Below are 19,414 nucleotides of genomic sequence, written 5' to 3' on the forward strand. Positions count from 1 at the left end.
ACTTCCGTACTAAATCCAAAAATGAAAACAGTGTTTACAAACTAAAATGAGGACAAAATATTGCAGCACGTGAAGGTGAACCACGGATATGCCCGTATACTGTTCGACGCTGCTTTCAGCAATATCCCACCAATACTACGCTTGTCTGATATATGCCAGACTTGCCGATTACACCCACTGGTTGATATAATGAGCATCGATTTACGCAACTGGGATACGGTTGATAAACATGCATGAGCATAATCAGACTGTAACCTGTTGTAACATGCATGGTTGTTGAAGATAGGTTGTGACCAGATCCTCCACGTTGTGGTAATATTGTGTTGATTGTGGTGTGTTAGGAATTGGAGCGGGTTGACACTTACATTGCATGCAAAAATATTCATGCATTCTTTGTACATTTTATGTCCTTGAAGACAAGAACAGTGACTGCTGCCACCACAACTGCCACAGCAGTCAGCATAACGGAGTAGACAACTACGATGGGGACGATGTCATCTACGTTTGCATCACCTTCTGATATCAGACACATAAGATGACACATTTCTGTGTTAAGTATAACAATTCAAGTGACAATACAGCGACGTATTCACCATGGAGTATTTTCTTGTTCCTATTAAAGCATTAATCAACTTTATGACATAAATAATGTATTTAAACTGAGAAAATAGTATTTTTCTCTACAAGAACGGCAAAGCAATAAAGTAAGCAAACCATGAATAAGGAAGAATCATTTCGGATGACCGTTACAGGTGTCCAGACTAGCTGTCCCAACACGACCCATCACCAATTTCTGAAAAATGTCTTAAGTATTGGGACATCTAGAATATCAACGAATTTGACTCTATTTACAATGTTATAGCTATTCTGTTATGGCTATTTCAAACTAAATAATCGGGGGTTTTGGTCTCTTTCCTTGGTTTGAGACACGACTTCAGAGATTAGACAGTTCGAGCTACGTTTCATTATATCATACACGGCAGTTTGGGTCTCACAGCCCATGCACTGTCTGTAAATAATCGAGTCTCGACCAGGCAATCCAGTGATCAACAGCATGACCATCTATCTGCTCAAATGGGAACCGACGTGGATGTTGCAAGCATGGGTTGCTGAAGGCTATCTACCCTAGATTTTCAAATGTCCTTCAGATGGGAGATAGTTCAAGCTACGTTCACTCCACACATCAGTAGCCTATACGGCAGTTCGAGTTTCACAGTCGTTACACATCATGCTAGTTGTTAACCTTCAGACACCAACCTTCTATTTCCTGGTAGCTCCCATCGTTTTCATCTTCCCTGTGATACGACACCAGACTGATAAAAGTGAACATTGAACGTGAGCATAATGAGAGGAAATTATTAAGCTGTGACACACTCTCAATTTATATCGCGCCCCAAATCGTGTATATTCATGCCTGGTTGGTTTGTTGTTTAACGATACACTCGGCAATATCACAGATATATGTCGACGGTCTGTAAATAAATGGCTCTGGACAAGATAATCCAGTGATCAGAAGCATAAACATCGTCACCATCCCCTAGTCAAATTTTTTCGACAAGCATGGGTTGCTGAAAAAAAATTCTAAATTGGATCTTCACGGGTACTTACACCTGTGTGGTGATGAAATATTTATTCACCTTACATGAACATTGACGAGCATACTCACCGATCTCTCTCGCGATCTGGAAACAATTATGCATACAAACGTAAAGTAAATATGCGTACAAACTTTTACTTTCATCACGGATGTTCTATTGTGCACATCTGTATATACCACTCCCGTACATTGCACACTGATGTTATTATTTTCCTCTACTTAGAAGTTAATGAGTATAAGAGATACTTTACATCAAACGGCATGCGTTTCAGTATGGTCAATCACTGCTCATAGTTGTCAGAATTTGAAAATGCTTATACACCTTTAGTTTTGTATGTTGACAGCTTACCAAAAGTCCAAGACTGATTTTCAGACATCGTACATAACACTACCCCTTTAATAATTCGTATGACTTGTTTAACGTCATCTGAATCAACTGACGTGGCGTACAACAGTGACGTCCTGCACCAACCTGCTATCTCCTCGTAACCTCCGTCTGTGTCTGCGTCACGGGTGTATGTGACAACGCTGCCGGGGGGAAGGAAATGTAGAAAGTGGTCGGAATCAAGGATATTTTTTTAAAAAATCCGCTTTCCTTAGACACAGAATCTTGCAAAGGACAAAATAGTTGTAACAGTTAAATCCATGAATGTGCTCACAAAAAGGGTAAGCACGTTCTGAGTTATGGGTAGTTAATGATCTTCTAACATTTGCCTGAAATGTCAAAAACTGTGATACCAGCAGCTCATTAGCGATGTGCTATTAATTCAGATTGGGTTCAAAATTCCATATATACTGCTACTGATTAGTGTAGCATAGCCAATCAAATCTGTGTTTGTGATTAAGTGTTTCTACAGTAACTTGGAAAAATAGCAGATACTACCAAGTTTTAAGTCAGGTGTTTAGTCATTTGTCTTACTTGTACTGGATAGTAGGTACTCACCGATTAAATGTGTATCCTTTACCTGGAACAAATAAGTCTGTGCAAATAATTACATATGCGCAGTGTTAGATGAAAAATATAAGATAAACAAATTTCCCGTATAGTTATCGATTAAAACTAGTGTCCTGGAGCCAGTGTAAACATAAACATGGAGACTGAAGGTCATTAAATATGTAAATATGTGCACACTGTTGATTCATATCCTCTTCAAGCACCTTGGCTTGATTCCATACTGAACTACTTCTGAAACCCCAGCATACCATTATTATCCTTAATCATGGAAGATGTAAAACGAATTTTGAACCCAAACTGTGCTTGAAGTAATCTGACTTTGACAGATAAACATGATGCACACTAAGAAATGCGTGCATTCCTATCTGGTGACGTGACCCACCATTTGCTGAAAATGACCATTTTACCTGCAAATACAGAAAACGTGGCGTTTCCACAACACATTGTCAGATCAGTCAACTGTGTATCAAAATGATACCGAAACTTTCAAAAGCACCAAATTGTTGTCTTTGGCACAACACGTGATCGAGCACACCCTTGACAACCATTTGTCCAGCCAGAGATCACCACATTGTCTTCACTCATTGAAGGAACATGAGTGTATTCTCTTTACAAGTCCTGATTTCATCTCAGTCAGGGGTATAGAAGGATCAGAGTATCAGTGTAACGCTGACTGTTGAGTTCAGCAGGGTTGATGGAAGCGTACTAATCTGTAGAGAGACTGGTAGTCATGATAGGACACAGACACACGTCTGTCGTGGTCGAGCTACAGCTCAAAAGCATACATACTGACAGCCACGGTTGGAAATAAGTTTGACCCCCTTCAACGTTATCGTTAATTCATTTTTCACTAATTTGAGAATGATTACTTTAGCTTTTACTTGTCTTTCAATCCTGATTGACAATTTTAGTGTCAACAAGGACAAGTTCTTTTCTTCGTTTACCACGGACACTAAACATTTTATCCCAGTGGTGCGTTTCTAAATTAGTTCAGAGTACTTTCACCGCCTTCTCTTACAATCTATCCTCTCTCTCAAACTCTTCCTTAAAGGCCGGTCTCAGATTCCATCTCTCCACAAGAGACGTACTGACACCATCAAGGACACTTTAACATTTTATCAAGATACACCACAGACACGCTGCAAATCAGGCCTAAACAGGATCAGTCAGTATAGACAGGACAAAATGATCATATCGTCGAAAATGTCAGTATGAATGGAAATACTTATTAGCTAGCTTTCTACTGAGTGTGAGTGCAAATAGACATCTAGACACCAGGCGCTATATACAAACGTATTGTTATATGCTTTGCTCTGGACACCTCATTCACCCCACCCATCCACCCCCTGCCCCCAAACCCCACCCAGCCACCCACAACCCCCACAACCCCCACCATTCCTCCTCGCCACCCACCACCTTCACCTTTCACCCTTCCTCACCCCACCCCCTTCACCCTTCACCCTTCCTCACCACCTCGCCCTTATCCCTGACTGTCATACATTATTCACCACATATAAGAATGTGCAGTGGGATAACTTAGTGACGATGTATACGTGCACACACTCAGGCAAGACGCTATCACATCACACCGTATTACCTTCACGTCTGTGTTTTCTACAAACAACAACTATGACGACAACGGCGATGACAACGATGAGAACCGAACAGACAGCAGTCACGGGGACGGTGGAAACGACACAAGATTCAGTAACCTCACGTGCTGAAACATTTAATTTGGACAATATTCAGTTCAGTAAAGAATAATCATGTTTACTTTTCAGAAAAAAATAACATCCAAGACACGTTGCTTTATTTAAATTACATGACGTGCTTACAAAATACCAGAAATATAATGTACACCAGGATTAGAAATATAACCAGGGCTGCCCCGTATCTGCGAAATTGAGTGGGTGGGTGACTGAGTAAATGAGTGAAGTTTTATGCCACATATACCCCAACATCACGCCTCTTCAGAAGTTCATTTGAAATAATTTGAAATCTTTTCCGTTCTCGCTACAACGCCCATCGATCTATTTTCACAGACGGATTCAACGGTAATGGTCAAATTGCAAGTGATACAGTCATTCGATCCAAAATCATTCTAAGAACTTCATCGTTTTTACAGGCAACCAGCCAGTCAGTTAATCAGCCAGTTAGTCAGCGAGTCAACCAGTCAGTCAGTCAGTCAGTCAGTCAGTCAGTCAGTCAGTCAGTCAACTTGATACAACAACGTCACTCTCTACGTCAGCACTACAAGAGACCATGCAACGTCAGCGTTCAACAATTTCCAAGTAACATCACGGGTCTTCAATCTGATTCAGACATATTTAATGGGTTGACACATGCGATGTTCATCTCAAATAATCTTTCTCACTGGACCCCCATCAACCTCACTGTCTACGCCAGTTCAACAGGAGACCATGCAACGTTGGAAACATCAGCGATCTAACTAGTGCAGGCGAAGTTCTAAAGAGACGGAAAAGTGTCGAGTTTGGTGTCACATATAAAGGGAAGATTAGGAGCCATCTGTGCCGCTTGGCTGCGTTTTGATTTTACAAAAACATTGTCGTGATATTGACATTTGATTGACGTTCTTATCAATATTACGAGTTGATACGGTTAATGATTTTGAATCGGTGGGTACCACTGCCGTTGGTGTTCTCGCAGGTGTTCCATCACGTTAAGGTGAATGGAAAGGCAGATGTCATCCAAAAGACAGGTTGCATGTTATAGATTCTATTGTACAACTGTTGACTTACAGAAGACATCCAGTGTCAGGTTCCGTGATGCGCTCCCATGTGTGTTGTTGACGTGACACATGTACTGTCTAGACATAGACACATCTATAGCTGGTATGTACAACACAGCCTTCCTGTGTCCTGTCATCACCATCTGTCTTGATGTGTCCCACCAGGTTACAGTGCAGGCAGGGTTACAGTCAGCAGAACATCTCGTCGTTACAGGTATCACTTCCTCCAGTTTGCCCCTTATGCCGTCAAAGTGTATCTGGTCAGGTCCATCTGCAATGCATGTGAGATGGTCAGCTAGGAAGGAAGTCTTTTTCTGAGATATAAGTCTAGTTTCCGTCTGTGACGTAAATGTCTGAATAAAGACCAGCTGCTTGGTTTGGCCTGTGCTCTTGGGATTCATAAGAATGGCAAACCTTCCTGTCTCGCGATCGTATCAAGTTGTTTTCCTCTAACAATAAGTACCGTCTACAGCTGGGACACCGTGGTAACTCACCCACCCACTCTGTTGCTATGCGCAACTCTTGACAACATATCCGGGTGATCATACCAGCGCCCCGTTCCTCAAAGCGATCGTAATTCCCATACTTTACCACAGACGTACGACAGTTCGCTTTGAGGAACGGGGCCCAGCCGCAGTTTTGATAAGTTCTGAAACCTTCAACTGATCATTGAAGCAAACCTGTCGCTCATTCCTATCCGAACTTTCACAATAATGATTTCTGTTCTGTTTACACAGAACTTCTGCGAAAGAAAGTTGTCACAAAAGTGTGACTCAGCAGAGTTTCAAGGATACGTAATACGAGGTTCTGTTACCTAAAGCAAGGTAGGTTCTTACTCACAGAGGACATCAAACACATATCCGTGACTCCAGTCAGACTCCAGTCCCTCCTCCACAGCCTGGCAACTGTAGATGTATCCCCAGTTCTCTCTGCTGGTGTGAATTATTGTCAGGTCATCTCCACTTGTAGGAGACACATCACCAGATTCTAGCAGGGTCCTGTCCCTCCTCCAGATGTAGGTCATGGTCAGACGGTGATGGTCCGGGGGCAGACTCCGGGAGGAGGAGGAGCATGTGAGGGTGACATTCTCACCTGATACAGGTGAGGCAGGTCCGGTGATGGTAGGTGCGGTTGGCCTCTCTGTGAAAAAATATAACAAAGACCTTAACCTTAACGCTTGTGTCAATGTACTACAATGTCAATGTTTTTACTAAATCCTCTATACTTGTTCATTAATTTTCCATCTATTAAATGTTAAACAGTTTAAGTGTTCACTCGTCACGCCAAGGATCCTCACTCACTCACTCAGTGTTCCACAGTTACAACAGAGAATACATGTTGACTGGATCTTAATGCTTCAAACCGTTTTGTTGAATAAATATGATAGTTACCACGCAACTACTTACTGAATCGAGTTAAAAGTATTTTCCATAGTGAGGCGGTAAAAGATGCAAGACTGGTGCACTCGGATACACTTATTCATGTTAACCTGCGATAAAGCTTCTTTGTCGGCAAATATATGTCTTTTGGCATGGTTAATATCCTGCATTGGGAATAAACATTGTATTTAGCGACCCTTGTGCGTAGTAATGCGTGACGTCACAAGTTCGGTCACCCAGTTTTCTAATGATCACTCATTTGACTGCGTTACAATATGTAGTTCGCAGTCAACTTATATGTTAAAGAACTTATTGTTGTCACCAAATATTAACTTAGTTTGAAAAATGACAAGAAATACATATGGAATTTGGGAAACTTTCAGTTAAACTTTTGAACAACAAATATAATGTTCTCCCCATCGAAACAATACCCCTTATGAACTCTCCAGTCTCATGTGTAAATTACTCATCGGTGTCAAGAAAAAGAACGGATCAGACCCCGAACCACTAGTTCTCAGATGTAAATTAGAGAGGTCATATCTCTCATTACGAGACAACAATTTTCTCTCATCAAGGCACTCACAGTGCACGGCCGTCAATCTGGAATCTGGACACGATCGCCGATAGATGGGCGTATTTGTTTACAGCTGAAAGTAGTCACTAAAATTTGCATATGACCTCTCTAATTTGCATCGGTATCCGTATATGACCGCAAGGGATACCGAAAATATCCGTTGGCTTTATGATAAATACAGAAGAACCAGCATATCTCTGGAATAGTTGACATAAATACCACACACAATACACACGCATGCACACACACAATACACACATGCAGACACTCGCGCACACACAATACACACATGCACACACACAGTACACACACACAATACACACATGCACACACACAATACACACATGCACACACAATATACCCATGCACACATGCACACACACAATACACACATGTACACACAATACTATGGAATACTGTAAGGGGCATTCTCGCGATCTCGACCTTTGGAAGCAATTTTAAAAAGTCACAAGTGCGAAAATGCGAGATCGCGTGAACGTGAGATTTGACCAAAATCTCGGGTTCTCGCGATCTCGCATTCTCGTGTTTTTGGTACAGAGCACGTTTCTGTCAAAAGTCGATAACATGAGAATTCGACATTTGTACATGCTGTCAGACCTCGCAAACTCGACTTGTCAAAAAAGGCCACAAAAACACGAAATCACGAGAAAACGAGATTGCGATGTTTCATTTTCTTGCATTCTCGTTGGTGTTGCGCATGCGCATTATCTCGAGGTCAAGGCGCATGCGCATGTTAGTAGCGTTGTGGTCATGCTTCATTCACGCTTTTCACTTCCCAAGCATTTAACAAATTTATGACAATGCTTGAAAATCCTTTGTAGTCTATGTAAGCCCGCTCCTGTTTTTATAATTTCTTATGTACTTCAAAATCCTGAACATGTTCCATATAATTTAATAAACGAAATAGAGAACATGGATGTCAAATATAAGCGGAAACACTAAAGTGTGCAGAAGCTGGAAATAGGTTAACGTCAGTGAGTGATAAACTATTGGATAAAGCCGCATCAATTCGCGACTATTCGCAGCTACACTGTCAGCTATAGAAATAATTACTGGCATGCGAGTTTCTACATGATGTAATTTCATGTAAAGCTAGCATTAGTCTGTCTCACAGTCCCTAAACACAACATTGTCCCTCCTGAATAGCCCTCAGTGCAATGCTTAAGCCCTAAGTGAAGCAAGTATAGATTTCATCAGGTCAGGTTCAGGTCTGGTCTCCTTTTCATTTTATACTAATCTATTTGTCACAATCAAAATTATATATTCACAGACAAAGCCTTAGTCTATGCTAGTAGTGTGTAGCAGGCTGCTAAAATGTGCTTGTCTGGTGTTTATTCGACACCATATTAACTACTTTCGGCCCAAAATACTAGTTTGTCTTCCGCTCCCACCTGACTGCAAAACATCCTGACTTACACAGTTCTTTGTCTCCTGGCTCCAAGAAATAGAAATACATTTGTGTCGCTAATATTTGTGTTCCCGTAGCGGCCATGACACAGTGAGTCCAATGCTTTATTAACGCAGACTACGGGTTATGAGTGACATAACTGTTCCATATCGGGGTGGAAGAAGGCTCTCTGTTATAACACAAATATACACAATATGCATAACATAGCATCACATCTAATGAACTTGTCGTCATAATCATCATCATCGTAAATGCATAATCATAATGCATAAAGGTACACGTACAGTGATTAAGCGCCGCAATATAGCACAGATGACTTACGTTATCACAGGTTTACGGTGATATTCAAAACGAGAGTTAGCAAAAATATTTATATTAATACATAGTATAATAATGAAATGGACTAGAGATACTGTGTACAGAACCTGGGGGTAACGCGAAAGATATTGTACAAAGAAACCTATAACGTGTGAGTGACACGAGAGTGGGTCTGCATATCCAGCAACACCACAGTCAACGCATGCATTAAACGCATATATGTACAACACACTGATCAAATGTAATCTGTGTCAAGTACATACAATATACATGATAGGTGAGATAGATCAATCTTTGAAGATACAGACACTAGACAGCAAACAAGAACTCTAGCCAGCATATTGACCAATCAGAAAACAACTTAACCATAAATGATTCAAAATGATTCATACAAGTTAAATGGTAAACTGTATATTGACTTTTGTTTGTTTACCATGAGCATATTTGTACCTATTTTGCGTATTGATTAATATTAGGGTTTAATTGACTATGTGTGTCACAATTAAAATGCCTAGCAACTAACCTTTGACTCTGACCTAACTGTGACACAGAATTGTAAATGAAACTAAAAGAAAAGAGGATGCTGACAACTACTTACAGCTTAAATACATAAAACATTCGTGGTCTACGAGACCACTATATTCTGATATAAAATAATATATGCCTATTATTTATTTATTTGTGTACACAATATACAACCACTTAATTCATCCCTATTACACCATACGTTCTTTGCTTGGTGAAATACTCCACAAACGTATCGTACGACAGTAATTTACACAGGTACCCAAAAAAGTTCGCCTTCAAAAAAGTAAATGTGGTTTAATATTCCTTCCGTCTTCCATGCTTTTTAGAAATTAATCAACCTCTCTGAGCTACCCGTGATCTGAATTCAACATGACTGTATAGGTAACTGGCAGAAAAGCGCGAGATTGCGAGATTGCGAGATTGCGAGATCGCGAGATTTGTCAAGTGTCGCAATCTCGCGTTCTCACGTCCTCGCGTTCTCGTGTTTTTGAAAATGGCTATCTAGAACTGTATATGCAATTGGTACAAAAGCACGAGAACGCGACATTGCGAGATCGCGAGATCTCGTGTTCTCGCGTTCTCGTGTTTTTGAAAATGGGTATCTAGAACTGTATAGGCAATTGGTACAAAAGCACGAGAACGCGACATTGCGAGATCGCGAGATTTGTCAAGTGTCGCAATCTCGTGTTCTCGCGTTCTCGCGTTCTCGTGGTTTTGAAAATGGCTATCTAGAACTGTATAATTTTATGCAATTGGTTCAAAAGCACGAGAATGCAAGATCGCGAGATTTTTCAATTGTCGCAATCTCGCGTTCTCGTGTTTTTGCTAATGATTACATAGAACTGAATAGGTAAATGAAACCAAAACTACGAGAACGCGATATTGCGAGATCGCGAGATTTGTCAAGTGTCGCCATCTCGCGTTCTCGTGTTTTTGAAATCACAGTCTAGTACTATATTGGCACTTGGAACAAAAACACGAGAACGCGAGATCGCTAGATTTCTCAAAAATCGCAATGTCGCGTCCTCGTGTTTTTGAAAATCGCTACAATGCCATGGAAAAATATCTACTGCGCCAGTCGATGGTTAAAGTATGGATTGATAAGATGAAATCTATTTAACTTGATAATATTTCCATCTTCATTGTGATGGTAACCAATGAAAACATTTGAAGTTTAACTCTCTGCCAGTGGGAACTGAAAAGTAACGAAGTCAATGTACATATTTATACTTATATAATAATATATAATCCTTATATATATATATAATCCTAATTAGCTTTGTTATCATATTATTTCGCGTTTTGAAACTTAATAAGAAGCGTCATCATATACGTATAGTGCATATATAACATTGTACATGTGGTAATATCTAGACATTTTATAGATTGGCAACCTGAATCATATTTCACACACACACGCCTTAAGTGCGATCTAGTGTATGTTGAATCATTACCAAACTGAAAAATTAGTCTCATCGATCAGTTCAGACAATGATCTACAGCTCGTCCAATCCGATTTTTTTTCGTGTGAAAGTGAAAAGAGACAATACAAACATCTATTGTTACACGAAATTCCAATTCCTTGTTTCATAAGCAAATGGTATTTACAAATTAATTTCAATTTTAAAGATTTTAAAAAGTCGTATTTCTATATTTAATATCGAGGTTTAGGCAGCATGGCGTTAACTGAGACGTCACAGACTGCCACTGTTTGAAGTTAAGGGGTTTGGTGGCAAATGTAAGCGGGCGGAGCAGAAAAAAAATCCCCAGCAAAGCCCGGAGAGATTTTCACGACTCAAAGGGGTTACATATGCTACGAAACCCGAGGAGGAGTATTTTATCCAAATTTGAACAGTCATGAATGTAAAACACAAATACTAGTTTGTATTAATTCAGATTTGTGCAATTTTTCTTGTGTGAACACTATATTGATGGATCAGCCCTCATGATGGATCAGCCTGGCATTCAAAACCTTGTCTTGCACGTTCATAACACGTGCTAAACGTGCCCTGCACGTGCGGCTGCTCATTCTTCTCTGGTATCCTTCGTAGTCTAGTGGATAAAACCTCCACGCAAGAGAGCGAACGGTTGCGGATTCCAAACCAGTTACCAGCTGTATTTTGGAGTGTGTGAGTGAGTATAGTTTTACGCCGCACTCACCAATATTCCAGCTATTTGGAAGCGGTCTGCAAATAATCGAGTCTGGACCAGACAATCTAATGAGCAACAACATGAGCAGAGATCTGTCCAACTGGGAACCGATGACATGTGTCAACCAAGTCAGCGAGCCTGACTACCTGATCCCCTGTATTTTGAAAGTTTTCAGTAATGTAATATTTTGTGATAGCTGTATCAGTCATAAAAAGCATGGTCATTCCACCTTTCATTTGGTTAAATAACGACCATTTCCAAACCTAAATTATGACATGGTCGAAATGTAACCTGACATGAGATTTCAAAACGTGTTCTTCAAAACCTAGGTTTAGATTGAGTGAGTTTAGTTTTACGCCGCACTCAGCAATATTACAGCTATATGGCGGTGGTCTGTAAATAGTCGAGTCTGGACCAGACAATCCAGTGATCAACAACATGAGCATCGATCTGCGCAATTGGGAACCGATGACATGTGACCACCCGATCCCGTTAGTCGCCTCTTACGACCAGCTGAGTCGCCTTTTATGGCAAGCATGGGTTGCTGGAGGCCTATTCTACCCCGGGACCTTCACGGGTCCTAGGTTTAGAAATGATCAGTGCAACGTCACAGCAGAGCACTACCTGATTATGGAAGAAACCTAGTTTACTGCAGCCAAAATCGGAGATAGGTTAATAAGAGATCGTTATCAATCTTCATTGCGCTTCTATGAACGTTTTATCACGGCCACTACGTTTCGTTTCGTTTCCTATGCTATCCTATTCCCTTGTTTTGTTTTGTTTTTTTCATTAAACGTCCGGCTCTCGCCGTGTCTGTATTGAAGCGTTGGTGTTGTTGTTTACTGGCGCTCGCTATACAACGAATAGTGTCCACGTTCTATCACGATCAATTACGCTCCTTTGTGCTACGACACATTCTTCTGCGTTTGGTGTGCTTTCCTATGAATTGTGTCACGCTGCCAGACAAAATTAATTATTGTGAATTCATGACATAGCTTGAAAATCCTTTGTAATTTGCATAACGAAGTGTATGGTAGTGTATATAATCCCGCTCCCGTTGATAGAATTTCCTATGTACTTCAGAATCCTCAACACGTTCACTATACTTTAACAAACGAAATAGTGAACTTAAGTGTCAAATATAAGTAAAATCATGAAAGTGTCTGGAAGCTGAGGAACATATTTACGTCAGTGAGCGATAAAATAATGCTTAAGGTCGCATCGGTTCTCAGCTATTCGCAGCAAGACCGGCAGTTACAGCAAAATTCACAGACCAGTGAGAATCTCCATAACGTAATATCACACACGGCTATCATTAGTTTGTCTCACAGTCCCTAAAGACGTATTTTAGCCCACCCATGGGAGAGATTTTTAATATCGCTCTCAATTAGCGGAATTAAATAAACATGAGCTGAAATTTGTCAGGATACTTACAGACATACTTTCATTTATTTAGAACCCCCAAAATATTACTTCGGCTAGGGCCGAGCTCTCAAAGCCAGCTTAAATCTAGAACATGGATCTTGAATTGTAGTTAAATACCTAGATTGGTATCATATCTACCGATGTTTACGTAAATATGATTCCAATCTATGGCTTGAAATACACTTGAAGATACATTTGAGAGGTCAAAGATGCTTCTGAAGGAACGTGCCAAGCCGGACAGAACGCTTGTGATATAGTGTGTCTGTTGAGACTATACAGAAAAGAGTGCTGTGCTTTGAGCAAACTTGTTGGCTCATGCTCTACTAAGTTTTATTTAGGTAGATATAATTGCATTTTGTCTGTCATGTGTACTAGTAAATTTATGCATTTGCATACTCGCGGGCTAACGGCTTTCGGTTCAATTTATGCTTTTCAGAATACAGTGGAAATACATACGATTTTTGTACGTGCGAATGCTTGGTTCGATCCTTTATAACATAGTACAAAATGTTGTGATTTAATATATTTCTTTTAACACATATTAATAATCATGTCACAGTTGCCCATGGCCACTCTTCTTTAACATAAACGTGCTGATTCAGCTTGAGACAATAAAGGTTAATTAGGAAACCCCAAGAGTTTTAATTAAGGAAAGAAAAGCTGTCAAAACACTGTCACTTCCTGCCCAGGACCCCAGGATGTCACACCCTCACAAGAGAAGTAAGGAACCTTCTCACACAGCTAGACAACACATAACAACAAGACAGTATCTTTTCTCTGGGACTCTCGGTATGTTATGAATGTTGGTTTTTCATCGTTAACTATACAGTTTCAACCAAACCATACCTGGAATTCAGATTTCGTTTTAATATTCTGCATTCCAGTTTTAGTAGTACCCGGTGGCCCCTTTTAGGCCATCCCGCAATCAGGTGTTCTCGCGTTCTTATGTTTATTGAGATCGATACATAAAATAGAAGAGTACGGGCAACTCCTGCAAAAGCACGAGATCGCGATATAGCGAAATGACGAGATCTGTCAAATGTCGCGATCTCAGAAATCATTACCTGGAACTGTATGGGCCATGGACACAAAAGCAAGTGAACGCGAGTTTGCGAGATATAACTGATGCAAACTCCTGTCAGTTTCAAGTCCTGCTTTGTACTTGGACGAATGACAGATTCCAGCCACGCAGTAGTTTACCATCTCTACTGACATGATTTTTGATTGGATCGAGCGCAAATTCAGAGAATTCATGTATTTTCCAAACCCAACATCTCTATAAAAAAATTTCATGGATAACGACTTGTTTTAGTGTGTATGATTTTGTTTGACAACATTATATGAATCCATACTGAAACGACGCATCAAGTACACAAAAAGAAGTTGTTATCCATAAAGAATCTTACTTTCTTGTGACTCGCTATACTTCTAAAATGCCCATCAAACAGATCATCTGTCTGTACACACAATGAACCCTCAGCATATCAGCAAATGAAACAGCCAATCAGAAGCCGTCGTTACTCTTGAGTGCACATCCAGGTGCTAAGACTGGGTTCGGTCTCCCGAGGACTTCGTTTTGGGGGAAGTAAGTCCAAGTACAAAATATTGCACTTTTGAATCGCGATTGTACGCTTATAATTTTGTTTATTTCGTTTTTGTAAAAGCAGCAATGGATATTACATATCATGAATAAGTGATGAATGTCTTTTAATTATGTTTGATTTTTTGGTTGCATGTGACCTTCAGTCATTGAACACAACAGGTATTAATATGCTTGTAAACCAAATAAAACTCAGCACTCGGAATATCATTTAACAAATAGTAGTAGTTCGTGTTTGGTACTATTTTCTCTATCCTATAAGTATGAATACATTTGACCAGTGTATGGCACTTACACGAGGTTATTGCATACGTTGACTGTGCGGATGCTGGATGTGTGGACACAGTCCCGTGTCACCCACTAGATAGGCTTCGTTGTACAATATTTATAGTATATTCTAATTCAGCTTAGTATGTAACACGACTTCCGACTGGTCAATGCTATGAAATACCGACCGTATAATCAGCATATACGGCCGCAATTTGATAACCGATTAACCAAAACCTTTGAATGAATCCCAACACTGTCAGGGTAACGCTGTTTTTTTCATATTTTGTATACATTTGCAGAAGCGCTAGGTCAGTTAACTCACCTATCCCGCAAAAAATGGATGGAAAGACAGCGCAGTATCATAAATTTTGTTGTAAGATCAAACAATTTACTCGCAACGGGCTGTTCACCCATCATTGTTAGATCATGGAACAAGATTCATGACGTCATTATGGAGTGTCACGTCAACCACTATAACGTCATTTGACTAAAGAACTGTAACGGTCCGTCGGTAAGGAATCAAAGGACCATTATCATTTACAGCGGTCCGCTCATTTCTGATAACCAGAGGGCGGTTTCATGTTAATTCCATTTTATTTTAACTGTAACACTATGATTTCTTCATCATAGTCAGGCTTAGTCAGTGTGAACATAACAACCGTGCTGAAGGGAACTAATTTGTCTGGTGATTGTCTAAGTTCATGGAGTGATATGATTAACCTTTGAGCTAGGGGAACTTTGACCTGATTTTAAAAAAATAATTTTGTTTTCACTAAAAAAAGCATAAAACGAGTTGAATTAGAATTGGGATAATGTACTGTGGTTGACGAATTAGGGACGTTACGAAGTTATATAACCTACGGTACATATGCCCAGTCCGTCAAACACAGTACAATTATCCCCTATTTTCACCATTAGGCCACATGTTATTTTAAGGTAGCGCTATTTTCAGGGCATATCATTTGCGAAAGCCCGAGGTCTTTCACTAAATGCCCGACGAAGGAGCGCAGTTAGAAAGGACCGAGGGATCCTGTAAATGATAATGCCCTGACAATTAGCGTTACCGCTATTATAGCTAAAATAAATATAATTTTTAGTGAAAAAGAACACAAGCAACGGCATCAGTTTAGAAGCATTTACTGCTAACAACAAACGACGAAGATCAATGACACACATTTTACAAATATAGACACAACACAGATGACGTCACTGTTTTCAGTGCTCAACAACGTTAGCCTTCCAGTCGATATTTTTATTGCTGTATGTTGTAATTTATGGAACGATTGTGATGGTTGGCACAAGCAAGAAAGTGCATGATGACACATGTGTATGTGACGAATGTGATCATTATATTGTCAATAATGAGCTCAGGTTCAAACGAGCCGTAGGTGATTGAACTTCAACTGCTGAGCTACTTATGACGTCACCTAACAACGGGATGGATAATGACCCTCATCAAGCATTTTACAGACATTAGCAAGCTACATTGACCGCTCATTTCCGATAACGTGCGATAATAATTCTATCCATTTCAGCTCTAAAACTCTTTACGCAACGTTCATTTTGTTGATCACTGTAAACATGTAATCACGAAAGTGACCTGTGTTATATTGCATGGCGTAATACATGTATACGCCCTCTGCTTATTATGAAGGCATGTTCATCAGATGTGTTTTGATGTTATGTACATAGTGTATATTATATGTTAGCCTGGCATTAACGTTTTGCCTGTGAATATATAAATTTTTGATTGTATACCCATTTAAACTGAAAACGCGCCCAAGACAGAATAGACCTGAACCCGAGGAAAATCAAGACTTGCTTCATTTAGGGCTAAACCATTGCAGTGAGGGCTGGACAGTAGAGAAAGATAATGTCTTCAGGGACTGTGAGACAGACTAATGCTGGCCTCATATGATATTACATAATGGAGAAACTCACTGGTCTGTGATTATTTCTGTGACTGCCGGTGTTGCTGCGACTAGCTGCGAACTGACGCGGCTTTAAGCATTATTCCATACAATACACACATGCTCACACACAATGGACACATGTACACACTCACTGCACACTAACACACACATATTCGGACCCATGTCGCTATATACCAGCATACGATAATTTCCTCCCCTCAGCTTTCACTATTGGCAATAGAAGGTTAAACAGCTATTCAGTCATGTTGGAGATGCATTGCAACAGTCAACCTTTATTCTTCATATACTACTCACGTACTACAACGAGGACCTGTCTACATCCAGTAACTTCCTGTCCATTGATTCTCTGACAGTAGTAAGTACCAGCGTCCTGTACAGTAACATTGTAGATGGTAAACCCCAGCTGTCCGGTCTGTAATGGTGAGTCCTCCCCGGTGTATCTGATCCTGGTCCTGTAGCCGGTGTGACTGCTGTTAATTACCTCTACACGGTGTGTCCTGGGCTGGACCAGTAACAGTCTCCCAGGTACCGAACCATTCAGCCATACAAAATATACGAAGCTGACATTCTTTGGCTTCATGGTCATGGTAACATCTTCACGAACACGTGTAACAGTGTATGGGTATCCAGTTGTCATGGAGACAAGACCTGCACTCAAAACAAATAATACTCACTAGGTTGACATAAATATTGAAGCACATTATTTAAGCCTGCTCCATATAATACAAGTTCACAGATACATACCACATATACAGGCACGCAAACGAAATGTAAGTCACAAATTAAAGCGTCAAAATATGAAGCAATACTATTTTCATAGAAAACACTGGTCACTTATAAAAAGTCATGTAAAGCTCAGTATAATTCAAATGCTCTTTTCAGCTAGCACATACATACCACACACATGTAAGCCCAAAAACAGAATGTGAGTCACAGACATGTCAACTGGCGTGGTAAATTCATACTGACACATCACGCACTTTGACATTTGTTTTTAAGCGTTGAAATATTTAGTTTCGCTGGATAATATTTCCCCAAAAAAGCGGGTAACTTCCCGTTGAATTTTAACCTAATGTTTAGTATTATTGGCGGCGGTTTGTATATAATCGAGTCTGGAATAGAGAATCCAGTGATCAATAGCATGAGCATCAATCTGCTCAACCAAGTCAACTAGTCACCCTATCCCGTTAGTCAGACAGATCGTTGTATTGGTTATGGGGTCATGTTTGCCTGTACAGTTTACAAATCATCTAAGAATGGTCAAAATATGGGTATAGAAAGGTTGATCGAAGTTTGAAGATATTGTGAGGGAATAAAGTGGTTATATTGAACATTCGGCTGGAACAGTTAGTTGTCCATAATAAACATTTTGTAGCAGTGAAAACTGTTCATCTCGTATATCCTGTTTTTTTCCTAACAAATGAAAAAAATAGGGTTGTATGTTTCCGTTTGAGCCGACCATCACAGCGTGAACGGTAAAATTCTGTTATTGGTGTATCATCGTCATTCCTATATATGTTGACTTTGAAATGGTTGTGGGATGCTCTATATTTACAAAATCCCTGGATCAAATGATGAGTTCTAGTTTCGAGCGTCATAATGTTCATTCATTAACAACAACTTGAAACAGAACTTACTCACTTTTATTTGGGTACGTGGAGTTCCTTCTTATTATTGAAAATTCTAAATACAGACAAACATACTTTATACGCTTGTTGAACCAGTCTCGATGAAAATATTATACTGAGATATTTATAATGTGTCACTAACAGTCACTGACAATGATGACGTCGTTATGAAACACAATAATAGATGATGTGTCGGGGATTCAGTTCCAAACCCATTGGGGCAAAACGATTCCAGAAAATTCAATTGTCTTTGGAGACCATAGATGATGTTACATAGACTTACAACTAGGAAATGAATTCAATCCAGAACGTTCATGTGTTAAGCCTTGAGTCGCCGAATGGGTTATATATTCTTAGCCAATATCTATTGTCTATCTAATTAGCACATGAACTGAATCCACATGTAAACCTGATATCTACTTTTGTCCAGAGATGATTCAACCGTTTTCATTGTGGTTTGCCTAAAGGGACACGCATTTTAAGCGAAATGTCTCGAGTGCGTGCCACTGTATACGTATTTGGGTATTACTTGCTTCTCCAACTAGTGAAGGTTCGGGGTAGAATAGACCTTCAGCAACCCATGCTTGCCATAAAAGGCGACCAACGGGATCGGAGAGTCAGGCTCGCTGACTTGGTTGACATACGTCATCGGTTCCCAATGGCGCAGATCGATGCTCACATTGTTGGTCACTGGATTGTCTGATCCAGACTCGACTATTTACAGACCACCATCATATAGCTGGATTATTGCGGCGTAAAACTAAACTCACTCACTCGTTTGCTTCTCCTAATATGTTTTCGTAGTATAAGCAGATTTGATATGTGTTATTGAAAAGTGGAGATATTAAAACTAACTGACCATGCTTCTCAGTCTTAA

General features: G+C 40.0%; 1 protein-coding gene across 1 annotated transcript; it reads right to left on the reverse strand.

The window, feature by feature from the left end:
* Window positions 1–382: 382 nt before the first annotated feature.
* Window positions 383–17,543, reverse strand: LOC137259585 (carcinoembryonic antigen-related cell adhesion molecule 6-like). Its single transcript, XM_067797237.1, has 8 exons — window positions 17,204–17,543; window positions 6,142–6,441; window positions 5,312–5,572; window positions 4,150–4,272; window positions 2,541–2,562; window positions 2,051–2,125; window positions 1,258–1,313; window positions 383–513 (listed from the first exon to the last, which is right to left on the reverse strand). Exons 1-8 carry the CDS (start codon window positions 17,493–17,495, stop codon window positions 383–385), a joined length of 1,260 nt encoding a protein of 419 aa, XP_067653338.1. The 5' UTR covers window positions 17,496–17,543.
* Window positions 17,544–19,414: the final 1,871 nt, after the last annotated feature.

Source organism: Haliotis asinina, chromosome 1 (genome assembly GCF_037392515.1).
Source record: "Haliotis asinina isolate JCU_RB_2024 chromosome 1, JCU_Hal_asi_v2, whole genome shotgun sequence".
Taxonomy (NCBI): domain Eukaryota; kingdom Metazoa; phylum Mollusca; class Gastropoda; order Lepetellida; family Haliotidae; genus Haliotis; species Haliotis asinina.

Excerpts from the sequence above, each read along its gene's own strand:
- LOC137259585 (XM_067797237.1), bottom strand. The coding sequence starts at position 17,495 with ATGACCATGAAGCCAAAGAATGTCAGCTTCGTATATTTTGTATGGCTG. Across the intron at positions 6,442-17,203 it reads ACAGGTCCTCGTTGTAGTAC|AGAGGCCAACCGCACCTACC; the intron begins GTGAGTAGTATA and ends ATTTTTTCACAG. Across the intron at positions 4,273-5,311 it reads CCTGACACTGGATGTCTTCT|CACGTGAGGTTACTGAATCT; the intron begins GTAAGTCAACAG and ends TAAATGTTTCAG.